This window comes from Triturus cristatus, chromosome 10, assembly GCF_964204655.1.
Source record: "Triturus cristatus chromosome 10, aTriCri1.1, whole genome shotgun sequence".
In the NCBI taxonomy this organism is placed as follows: domain Eukaryota; kingdom Metazoa; phylum Chordata; class Amphibia; order Caudata; family Salamandridae; genus Triturus; species Triturus cristatus.
This window is the reverse complement of record NC_140593.1, coordinates 241,536,196-241,548,279: the sequence shown is the minus strand read 5'-3', so window position 1 is coordinate 241,548,279 and position 12,084 is coordinate 241,536,196. Positions and strand designations below refer to the sequence as shown.

General features: G+C 45.2%; 1 protein-coding gene across 5 annotated transcripts in view; it reads right to left on the bottom strand.

Moving 5' to 3' along the window:
- Positions 1-12,084, bottom strand: part of GLCCI1 (glucocorticoid induced 1) — a 400,242-nt gene that overhangs the window by 121,162 nt on the left and 266,996 nt on the right. For all 5 annotated transcript variants that reach the window (XR_014970042.1, XM_085630890.1, XM_085630888.1 and 2 more), the window contains exon 6: positions 6,495-6,705. Coding sequence is in view for 4 of the 5 variants with exons in the window: in XM_085630890.1 (XP_085487016.1) it covers positions 6,495-6,705 (211 nt within the window). In the remaining variant the exon portion in view is untranslated. The remainder of the gene's footprint in view (positions 1-6,494; positions 6,706-12,084) is intronic.

Genomic DNA, 12,084 nt, shown 5'->3' with positions numbered 1-12,084 from the left:
GCCGGAGAGTGATGCGTCTGTTGTTAGAATCACCTGAGGAACCGGGTCCAGGAACGGTCGCCCTTTGGAAAGGTTTGTGGTGTTCCACCACTGCAGAGATCGATGGGTGCGGCCGTCCACCAACACCAGATCCGTCAGCTGTCCCTGGGCCTGGTTCCACTGGCGTGCTAGGCACTCTTGGAGTGGACGCATGTGAAGTCTTGCATGAGGCACTATGAAGATGCAAGACGCCATCATCCCTATTAGTGTCATGAACACTCTTGCTGGGCGAGAGTGCTGAAGAAGGAATTTTTGGCGCAAGGCTTGCATGCTTGCGATTCTGGCTGAGTTGGGATAGGCTATAGCTTTAGAGGTGTCTATAGTGGCACCGAGGTATTGCTTTGTGTGAGACGGTATCAAGTGGGACTTTTGGTGGTTCATCGTAAAGCCTAGCTGGTGGAGTAGTTGGATGGTAGTGTTTGTATGCTGCACACACTGGTGGTAGGACGCGGCTTTTATGAGCCAGTCAACCAGGTAGGGGAAGACGTGAATGTTTTGTCTTCTGAGGTGTGCTGCCACTACCGGCAGGCATTTGGTAAACACCCGTGGTGCGGTTGTGACCCCGAAGGGGAGAACCTTGAACTGATAATGTTGGCCGTCCACCACAAATCGGAGGTACTTTCTGTGAGCAGGGTGTATTGGAATATGAAAGTATGCGTCTTTCAGGTCCAGTGTAGTGAGAAAGTCGCCCTGACGGAGGAGTGGGAGAACTTGTTGAAGAGTTACCATGTGAAAATGGTCTGAATGGATATATGCATTTAGAGGCCGGAGGTCTAGAATGGGCCGTAAGGTCTCGTCTTTCTTTGGTATGAGAAAGTACAGAGAGTAGACCCCTAAATTTTGCTGATTGACGGGGACCTGCTCTATAGCTTGTTTTTGCAGGAGGGAGAGTACCTCTTGTTTCAGAAGTGTGGTATGTTCTTGTGACATCGCACGGTGTGTGGGTGGAATATTTGGGGGGGTAGAAGTTAGTTCGAGACAGTACCCTGACCGAATAATTTGGGTCACCCATTTGTCTGATGTTATGGTCTCCCAGGTTTGAAGGAAGTCTTGTAGTCTACCCCCGACCGGAGTGGAATGGTCTGGGGGGAGCGGGGGAAAGTCATTGTGTGGGCGGAGTGGCAGAACGGGCGGTGTTGGTTTTGCCCCTGCCTTTATTATTGTTTCCTCGATATCCACCTCTTTGGTAGCCCTTTGTGAAGGTATTCTGAGGAGGGGACTTATAGGACGTGGAGGCGTTATCGGAAGAGTAACCTCTGCCAGAGCCTCGAAAGGAGGAACGGCGAAAGGAGCGTCTAGGGGTGTGTGATTGTAGTGCTCCCATAGACTTCGCCGTATCTGTATCCTTCATTTTTTCCAGGTCTTCGTCTACTTTTGGGCCAAATAAGTGTTGTTGGTCAAAAGGGTGGTTGAATATAGATGCTTGGACCTCTGGTTTAAAGCCTGAGATCCTGAGCCAGGCGTGGCGGCGAAGCAGAACACTGGTGTTTATAGCCCTGGAAGCTGTGTCTGCTGCGTCAAGTGCACATTTAATAGAGGTGTTGGTAATAATCTTTCCCTCTTGTATCAGTTCATGAGCCTTATTTTTATATTTCTCTGGGAGATGTTGCATGAGAGCCTCCAGCTCATCATAGTGCGCTCTGTCGTACCTCGCCAGCAGCACCTGCGTGTTGGCGATGCGCCACATATTGGCAGCTTGCGAGGCAGTGCGCGTCTAAGAGCTTGGACTCCTTATCAGGTGGTGGAGCCTCACCAGATGACTGAGAATTGGAGCGCTTCCTAGCTGTGGATACCACTAATGAGTCTAGGGGCGCAGGTCCTTTAATATAGACAGGATCAGTGGGGGCTGCCTTGTACTTGTTTTCTATTCTGGGGTTTAAGACCCTAGCTCTGACGGGGTCTTTGTTTGGTCACCCCTTTAAGCATGGGTAATATAGCGGTGGATTTATCTGCTATGTCAAACGTGTCAAGTAGGAAGTCTTCCTCAACGGGATCACTGTGTATCTCCACCCCATGATAATGTGCCGCCCGTTGTAAGAGGTGGTGGAACCCCAGGGAGTCCTCTGGTGGAGATGGCCTGGATGGATAAAGATCATCCTGTGGCACATCTGGGACATCTGGATTGTGATAATCCTCCCATGGGTCAGGTGTTCCCGGAGGAGTGGGGTCCTGCGGGGCATCTGTTGGATCATAGAATGGATCTCCTTGGTCATCAGGGTCTGGAGACGGGGTTGGAGAGCGATGAGGCAAGGGTGGAGAAGGTGGGGGCGGAGGAGGTGGTGGTGGGGAGGGTACTCTGAATGGGGATGTGGCAGAGTCCTTCCGTTTTGGTGGAGGAGGAGGAGTTGGCTTGTCTAAATGTCTTTTCTTGGAAGACAAAATTAAATGTCCAGTCCTTGGATCCTTTGTTAAAGTCTTTTGAAGAGGATCTGGCGTGAAAAGCTCCTCCGGTACCGATTCCTCCATCGGTGCCGATGTTTTCGGAACCGACGGCTTCGTTGGTTTATCCGCACCATACTTTCTCGGGGCCTCCGATTTTTTGTTTGGCGCCGAGGCAGGCTTCGACACGGAAGCGTCGGTGCCGAGGGATTTATGTTTGGTCGGCACCGAGAGGCCAGGTTTCGACACCGATGGCTTCGGAACGGAGCTTGTTTTCTTCGGCGCCGAAGAGTGTTTTTCGGCGCCGCTAAGAGGCTGGCTCGAGCCCGAGCCGCCAGGAGACTTGTGACGCTTTTTCACCGGGCCCGAAGGTGAGGTGATGGAAGCGGTATGCTTGGTTTTCCCTAGGCCCGGAGGCGAAGGGGTAACCGGAGTCTTTCGGTATGGGCGCGGGAGTGGGAGGGGGTAGAGTACTCACGACCCTCTGCGCCGGTGTGATCTCCTCCACGTCGGAGTCGTCGGCCTCGGAAGCGCTGACGACATCGTCCTCCTGCTCGGTGTGCTGCTGTCCCGAAGCTCCAGTGTCTTCTCCGAAGATGTCAGGTGGAGCCGAGGTCGATGAGTGCGCCATGGAGCGTCGAGCTCGTCGATCCCGAATAGTCTTTTTCGATCGAAAAGACTTGCAGGCGGGGCAGTCTCGGGCCTCGTGTTCGGGAGAGAGGCAGAGGTTGCACACCTGATGGAGATCGGTGTGGGGAAATTTAGACCCACATTTTGGGCACTTCTTGAAGGGAGTCCTTTCCATCGGCCGAGACCGGAGTCGAGATAGGCCCGAAGGCCGCTGCCGATGCTGGAATCGAAGAAGTGCCGAAGACAGAGATGAAGAAGTCGATTTCATCTAAAGAATCTCGATGGACGAGGATTTTTCGTCGAAGGTCGAACTGGAAAGGTTCGAAGCCGGAGCACGAAGTATTACATCCGAGCCCGTTGGCGGAAAAAAACAATCCGAGGATGGAGCCGAAGCCCATGCGCAGTACGGACCGAAGGAGGAGTCACCGAACTCGTGACTTCCAAAGACTGTCCAAGAAGAAAAACAAACTGCAAACATCCGGGCCCAACACCAGATGGCGATCTATGCACAGTGTATAATCTGCAGCTCATATGCCTCGAACATATTGAACTGCTGTGAATCTGGAATGCTGTCACCTTTTGCCCCTATGATGACACAATGGAAATGTAAAAAACAGAATGGCGCATACACGCCATCAGATACTTGCCCTATTTGTAAAAGTGATAAATTGAACTGCTTACAGACCAGCTGTGCATACATGTGAGGAAAAAGAGTGTAATATGCATCAGGAACTGCACGCAGTTGGCATGGGTTACTGAGCTAAATGACTGGATATGATGAAGTTGATAAAGATCAAATGTATGAAACACAACAGATGGCCCATAAAGCAAAGGAAGGCTCAGATACAGAATGGGTTATTTAAACCATGAGCTGTAACTGGAAGTTGTGTCCTGGCATGATGGAATGCACACACCATTCTGTGTTTTTGAAAAACATGACCCAATTTCCCATGTCCTTTAGTAACTTCACTGGTTGTTCTTGGAAACCTGAATTAAGTTTACACAGGCCTTCTATGTCTTTAAAGCAATATATTTAAAGAAACAGGAGGATCTTCACTCCTCACTACAGCTAGCTGCTGCAAACAGGCAACTAAGACATTTTAATAGCCAGGGTCTCAGACTAAAAAACTAAGAGTCAAAATGGCGACTCAAGCATTCTCTGGAGCAGCACCTTCTCTTTGGAATTCACTCCCAGTTGCACTGAGACGAGCTATCATTAAATTAAAGATTCAAATTCTTGTGTCTTGTACTTTATTGAAATAGGTCGCTTTGTTCCTTGAGAGATGCAGGCATTACAAACTTTGTTATGTACAGAGCTCTGATGCCTCTCGGTTCACAAGCACTTGCTAAAAATGCATTTGTTTTTGTAAGTACACTAAAGTGATAAGTCACAGAAGAGAAAATTGACAATCGGTAAACACAGAACCACGTTGCAATAAAATATGGCTGGAAACTGTGGAAGTGAAGTTGGACAGGTAGGCAAACACAACAATACATCATTTCATTTTGCTCTGCAAGGAAACTTATTTTTCAATGGATTTTTAAAATACTTTCCTACTGCGCTACAGAAGATGTGAGTAAATACCACAATACTAAAAAAACAGTAACACAATGCCAGCATAATGAAAGAGAAAAGTGCTGTTAAGAGGAAGCCAGGAGGTGGTCATTCAAAACAGTGTGAAATGAAACTGGAGTCAAAGCAACGCAGACCGAAGGAAACAACTCGAAAGCTTGGAATCAAGGGAGAAGAAACAAAATCGTGTTGTATATAATGACGAGGGGCTGCAGAAAATGAAAAGCAGGATAAAAGTGAATTAGAACAATACGCGGTGGCAACACTAACAGGCGTTAACACACTGCAGCGGAATGGAGCTTTATTCCAGTAAATAAACAAAGGCAGCAACGTGAAAACAAGATGAGAAGAATCAGGGTTAGACCAATGCCAGAATCCAAGATCAGTTTAAGAGGATGAACAAGGTACGCACTAAGACCAACCAAAAGAAAGGAACAGTAACCAAGGCACGAAAAAACAAGAGAAAGAAAATCGAGTTTTGGTAGATTGGAATGTGAGAAAAGACCAGTTCTTACGGACACTGGGTAGTGGAAACTCACAACTACTATAATGCATTTTAAGATAGGAATAACGAGGCCAGTTAAAGATGAGAAAGAAAATGGCTAAGGAGAGCAGAAAAGCAGGTATAAGAAGCACACACAAAAAACACGCTGCATATGCATCGCATTGGACTTGTAGTGAAAAGACTGCGGCGTCATACAAGATTGGGTGGCTGATTGTAACAAATAGAGACGTGAGTAGATTAAAAAGAGAGGGGGTTTGGTCGGGGGCCTGGGGGAAGAACTACTGGAGTTGAAGAAAAGAAGCATTATGGCCAGCCCAAGTCACTTAGTGCAGTGAGAGTGTAGATAGTCAGTCAGTGAAACCCCGGGATTCCTAAGAGCAGACAGCACCAAACTCAGCCGAGAAGATGTGACGAATAAAAGAGGAATACACGGACATTAAGGGAAATAGTAAAAGAATGTGCAATTTGTGAAAATGCAAGGCGAAATGCATTCGATGTTGTGAGGAGAGAGTTATAATCCAAGTAAGGAGAATGCTTGTTTGATATTACTTTTTCAATAAGTTTAGAGGGACAGAGGAACGAGGGATGAGGTTGGCTGGATAATGCACAGGCGGGGAAAAACATGCATGTCTGAATGAATCCGGCAAAATGTCACAAGTATGAATGGATGACGTGGGCAATTAGCTTGGGAAGTTCATGATGAGACAGTAAACTAATGTCAGACGAAACAAATGAGAAAATCTGGTCTCTAAAACATCCTGTTGAGTGAAGAGGGTTGAAAAAGGGACTAGGACTCATTCTGGTGTAAAGATGAAGTAGCTTGCAGGGCTAATAGATATGAAGACTCAAGTTTCAAGATGAAAGGAAGAGAGACAAGCAAGAATATCAGAGACTAAGGTGATCAAGCCATTCACAGAAAGGGAGGGAGAAAGGTGATAAGGTATCAAGAATGCATAGACCATTTGTGATATATATATATATCACAAAAGCTGAAATCAAACATAGATATTGGAAAAAATAAAGTATGCTTATGCACTAGAATCCTGAAAATAGCCCCAGTGCCACCACCAATTCCAGAGGGTTGAGGAGTATGAACAATTGATGGTAGACAACTGGATACAGCTGTAGTGTTGGTAGTGCTAAAACGAGAAATCCATATCTTTATGAAACTGAGAAAGGGTGCAATCATCTCAAAAAGAAAGACTTAAGCATTACAAACAAAGGAAAACAAACTAAACCGCAATCAACGTTTTCTTCATTTTCAATACCAATGCAAGACATAATCCTAATACCGTGGATTTAGAATGAAATAAATGTTCTACAAAATAGAAAAGAAAAAATTGTGCTTCGTGATCATTATACTCTCACCTTTGTCACGATCATAGAGAAGGTCATCGGTTGAGCACGGACTTCCATCATGAGATTCCGGAGGACAAAAGGGGGATACGCTTGGTGAATGGCTACTGCAACTACTACTCCGCTCCTGGACAGAGGGAGTCTGGGTGTCAATACTGCGTGTACTGCTACTCCGATAGTGAGAAGGCAGAGGTGCTCGCCGGCCATCAGGAATGTCTCCTGACTGCAACATAAAATAAGAAAAATGGCTAGGTTAGAAGATCATGGGAGCAATCATCAGTTCTTGAACAGTGTCACCGTACGGCACATAAAAGAACATCATAAGCTCAGTCAAACACTAAGTAGCTGAAGAAGTGCAGTAGTGTACACAGAGGGCTCCAGATAATTAACGTTTTTTTAGAGTGACAAAACAGCGTTTCCTAGACCAAACAGGGTATCACCTGATCTGCACCTGTCCACTTGTTATGAGGTATCCCATTAGCAGAAACTGCTGAGGAATGCTCAAGCACTTTTAATCCTTTAAGTTTTAGCTTTCCTCTTTCTCCAACCCAAACTCCTCCAAAATCTGCCCAGAGATGTAATCTCTTCTGTGTGCATTCTCTGCAGTAAGAGCAATATACCTGTCTCCTGCATTCTAAGCACTATGACTATTGCCGACTTCTTTAGGTTTGCTACTGACCAGGTCTGCGTACAGCAAGCTCTCTGTCCAAACTCCAAGCAGCCACGAGATTAGATTTACAGTGGCTAAAAGAGAACTGTTTATGAAGTACTATTCCAGCACCCACTAGGCAGGTCAACTGCAGTAAGAGGCAAAGACAAACTATTTCATTTTATAATGACTGCAATCTGGAAAAGTACACAGTCAGATGCTCTTCTGCATGTAATCAACATTTTATACTTACAAATGTTTCTCTTTATAAAGAAATTATGGAGATAAGACGAGACCTACAACGTGCTTCTTGGGAATACAATATTTTGTTCAGTATTTTATCTAGTTAAGACGGCCCCAATAAGTGCGTTACGTTAGAGGGGCAATCCAGTCAAAGGACCTGGGAGTGAACATGTCCATATTTCAGTTCATAAAAGGGAAATTAAGCAACCTCCCATGCTAGGTGTGTTGCAGGGATTCTGCACATATACAGAACTATGCGCAGGAAACCAGGACCTCAGTGTGTAGTGGTGTACCAAAATACCCACCTCGGTACCCAGAACCCCAATCCGACTAGCTATAGTGTCTCATTTGTTCTCCATGCTACAGCAAAGCTACCAATGATTAGACATGCTAGTACATGCAACTCCGTCCCTCTCACGATACGTGGGAACAAGAACACTCTTTAGTTCAAACTCTAGTACTTGTCCAAAACATGAGTAAATAGAGCCAAGGAATAGTTTAAAATGTTTACTTTGACTAACGTGGTCTATAATGCCAATAATAGCAGCAACATGCAGAAGATAAAACAAATCAACATTGTTACAATTCCATATAGAACAAAAGGGGAAATCATATTATAATGATGGTGTAAACAGGATTATAGCGCCTTGTCACCCTTCCCGTGCTAGAAGCTAGTTTATTATAATTATAGAAGACCTCCAGGCTTTGCCAGGGGGACCCCCATACCTCAGAGTTCAGATTCAGGATTTTACATCACCGGACGAGCACAGCTCTTCTATCCTGGAAAGCGTTTCTCCAAGTGTGTTAACATGCATGCAAGGCAATATTAAAAGCACCAGATTTCCAGGTTTGCAGCTGTGTTCTGCGTTATGGCTAGGGACGCGAGACTGACCAAAGGAAATCAACAGAGCTCATTGTTTTTCGACCTTGAACACACAGTACGGATGAGGAGCAGAGTGTTCAGCTAAATATGTGAAATGCAGACAGTTCTCATGTGAAAGCGAGCAAGCAAAGTGTTTACAAGAAATGTGGCATGTAGTAACATGCAAAGTAACAACGAAAGAGGAAGGGCAACAACACGACTGATCCCCTCGAGGGAAATTGTGTAAACCAACGAAGTCAGTGTAAATCTCAAAGAATGCACTCACCATCCGTAGAAGCACCAGTCTCCAAGGTCAGAGCCTACCCAATCAATTACAGGGAGGAAAACAGACCTGCGGAGGTAATACAGATTTTGTATGAAAAGCCCTCACTCACCAACCTGGTTGGTGACATGCTTCATCATCGGGCCCCACCGGGCATGGCCGAGTGCCATCCCAGTGTGCTGCAACGCCAGGTTACTGCGGAGCGGGGTTGTGTGTGGTGATAGTGAATTTAAAATTCCCAATTGAGTCAAAAAAGTATTTTATTCGTTTTGCTAATTGGAAAATTAAAACATAATAAAAAGGAGTGATGGTCAAAAAAATAACAGACCGGGTTCACTCCGTGGCGGTCAACATGTTTCTGCCTTTATGTGTAGTTTACAGGCTTTCTTCAGGACCAGAGTGGAAGTGTGGGTGCCCCGGTGGTGTGAACGCACTAAGGTTCACCCTCCCGTGGGCTGCTGTGTGAAAAATGATATGAAACACAGGGAAAAATCCGCCAAAAACTATAATGGTGGAGAGAAACGAGTTTACTCTTAAAATGAGAAGGAGACATACAAACACAAGACAAAACACAAAAGAATCGTAAATGTGCGTAGTCAAAACATTATAAAGCGCCATAATATAGGCTCAAACAAAGTGCGTGGATGGGGACAGTGCCAGTAGTCCGTACCTTCGGTGCATCAACAATGTGCTAGCAGTGCACCTAGAATTAGCCAGGTACTGGTGTCAGGGAAGTAAAGGACTTCACCTGAATAGCGTGACTAGCAATGTATCACGGAATCATCGTGGAGTCCTAATGCTACGTGTGAGACTATAAACTTAGCAAGGTCCATTGGAACAATGAACGCGGCCTGTGAAGCATTCCTGGTAGGTAGAAATGCCAAGGGGAATATGTAGTAACATGAGCAAAAGCGACAAAATGGCGGTCAAGCATATCTAACTTAGCAAATGTCCGCAGGTGTGTCCAAATCCTCACTACAGGTGTAATGGGTACATTTTGGAGTTCACTGTCCCCACAAAACAAGTCCATTCAAACAAGGAAAAGTAGGAGCCGACAATGCACTTTGCTGCGTCGACCCGTAGCACTGCAAACAGTGTGCTGGATCGTCCTCACAAACCTTTGAATGGCACACACCTGTCTTTGCTTGTTTAGGTACGGCATTGAACAAAGAGAAAAAGGGAGGGAAGGAGACATGAATGCAAAAAGGTGAACAGAAGAACATGGAAGGCCTGAACTCCATCATAGTAAGGATGGGGTCGCACTGAACAAAATGAGATGAGAAAATATGAGACAATGCACAGATAAAGCAAGTGACTTACCTGTAACTACAGTTCTCCACCCTTTTGGTAATCTTCAAACATCAGTATTCTCTTAACAAGGCTCACAGGGTCAAAGATACTTGATACTTGGAGTGCAATCAGCCAGACACAAACATCAGCCTTTAGTAAAGAAAGCACTCTCCAACACACCTCAGAGTTCATAGCACAGTGTGGAAGGATACGTAGCATGATCGAGCCTAAGCTGGAGACTGAGCTGCATGTGACTATGAAAAAAATAGCAACGCTGGAGATGGAAAATGTACCTACTTGAAAACCTAGTTCTGCATCGCAGGAATCTTCACTGAAGTCACGAACGCAGAATATACCATGTATTTGTATGTGAAGTATATTTATAAAAAGGGAAATCTAGCATTTCGGTATGCAGTTGCAACCAGTTTAACATGTGACTGATCTTTTTTCCCTATTTTACAATGGTACTCAAAAGACCGCACTACAGCAAAAACTACTCACTACCGCATAGATTTTGAGTGCAAAGTTGAACAGAGGAAAAAGGGTAGCCATATAGACCGAATACAAAGAAGCTGTAAACATGAACTGCTCTTTTAAGGAGCAAACAGGTTCCATATCCCTGTGGGCAATGTACTGATGTTTACCTACTAACTGCAGTTCTCTTTGAGCAACGTATACTTTATACCATATGGACTGAAGAACTGCACTTTGCTGTAGTACAGACTGTGGAGGAAAGAGGGCTGTTCATGGCTTCAATCAAGATTCCTACGATGCAGAACCAGGATTACAAGCAACTCTTCCTAGTGCATTGTAGGATCTTTATTGATAGTCATGGACATAGAATAAAAGTTTATCCAGTCCACTAGTACCAGCCAAGGATATTTTCACCAAAGTGCTTTTAAACTGACCTTCTATTGTGTCCATCTGGAGTCTGAATCTGACAATGTTTGGCAAAAGTTTGAATTGATTTCTAAATTTTTCCTATGAAAATGTTTGATTTCCGGACATCAACTAAGCATTAGCTGCTCTTTTACCTTTTGCGGAATGAGATCGGTGTTTGCAAGGTATTTGTTGTCCAGTTGATAAGTGTGAAATGCATGACCGTATCCATCTCCAGGTGGATTGTTTGGATGTGGCTAGACTTGTAATAAGTGGGCTATCATTTACAAAAAGCTAGTTAGGCTTTAACTTTTAATGTTGTCCGGGTAGAATTTAAATACTGCTCTTACATCTAAGGAAAGCAAAGATTACTCTTCCGGGGAGGAAGGATTACTAAATAAACCAGCCACAACTGATCTATGAGAAAATTAGAAACAACCTTTGGAGGGGAAACATAAGGAAGGGATGATTTTGCCTAACCACTCTATTGGCATGGAAAAGTGTAAAGCTGTACTTTAGATAGAGTCTGTAGATCACTTACTCGTAAGGACTGATGTAATGGCCACTAGACTAGCTGTTTTCTAAGGGAGATGCTGCAATGTTGCTTTATGAATAGGCTCGTACGAGAGGAGCCATCAATTTATAAAGAACCAAACTGAGTTACCAGGAAGGGGTAGGCTACCTAGCAAGAAGGTATGCTGTCTTTAACCCTTTCAGTAAGTCTTTAATGTTGGGGATTGTGAAGAGTGTTTCTTATCAGCTGTAATGTCTGCTAAATGCAAAAAGAACAATTGATGGATGGAATGCTGAACAATGTCAAACACTCACGCCTGTATAGAGACCTGGGTCTAAATCCATTGTTTTTTGCTCAGCATGCCACCCCAGGTTGTATACAGCCATATGCAAATCAGTCTTGACCCTCCTCTTCATGGGAACAAGCCAGCCCGAACTGCCAGGCCACGTCCTCTCTGGACCAGAAACAAGGCCCAGCTTCGAGGTATCACCCCTAATCAGCCAGGATAGCTTGAATCCAGTGGCATGGGGAGCACTGGACCCACGCCTGGGCACATCCATCCCACTCGGTGTGACAAATGCAAAACGAACAATTGATGGACGTAATGCTGAACCATATCAAACATTCTCCCCAGCACGGAGATCTGGGCATAAATCCATTGTTTTTTTGGTCACCACGCCACCCCGGTGCGGACCCAGCCATATGCAAATCATTCTTGACCCTGCTCCCCATCAAACAGTCCAGCATGAACCGCCAGGCCTGGTCCTCCCTGGACCAGAAACAAGCATTAAGGCCCAGATCTCTGTACGGGGGGTGAATGTGTGACATTGTTCATCACTCCACCCATCAACAGTTCGTTTTGCATTTGTTGCCCTAAGTGGG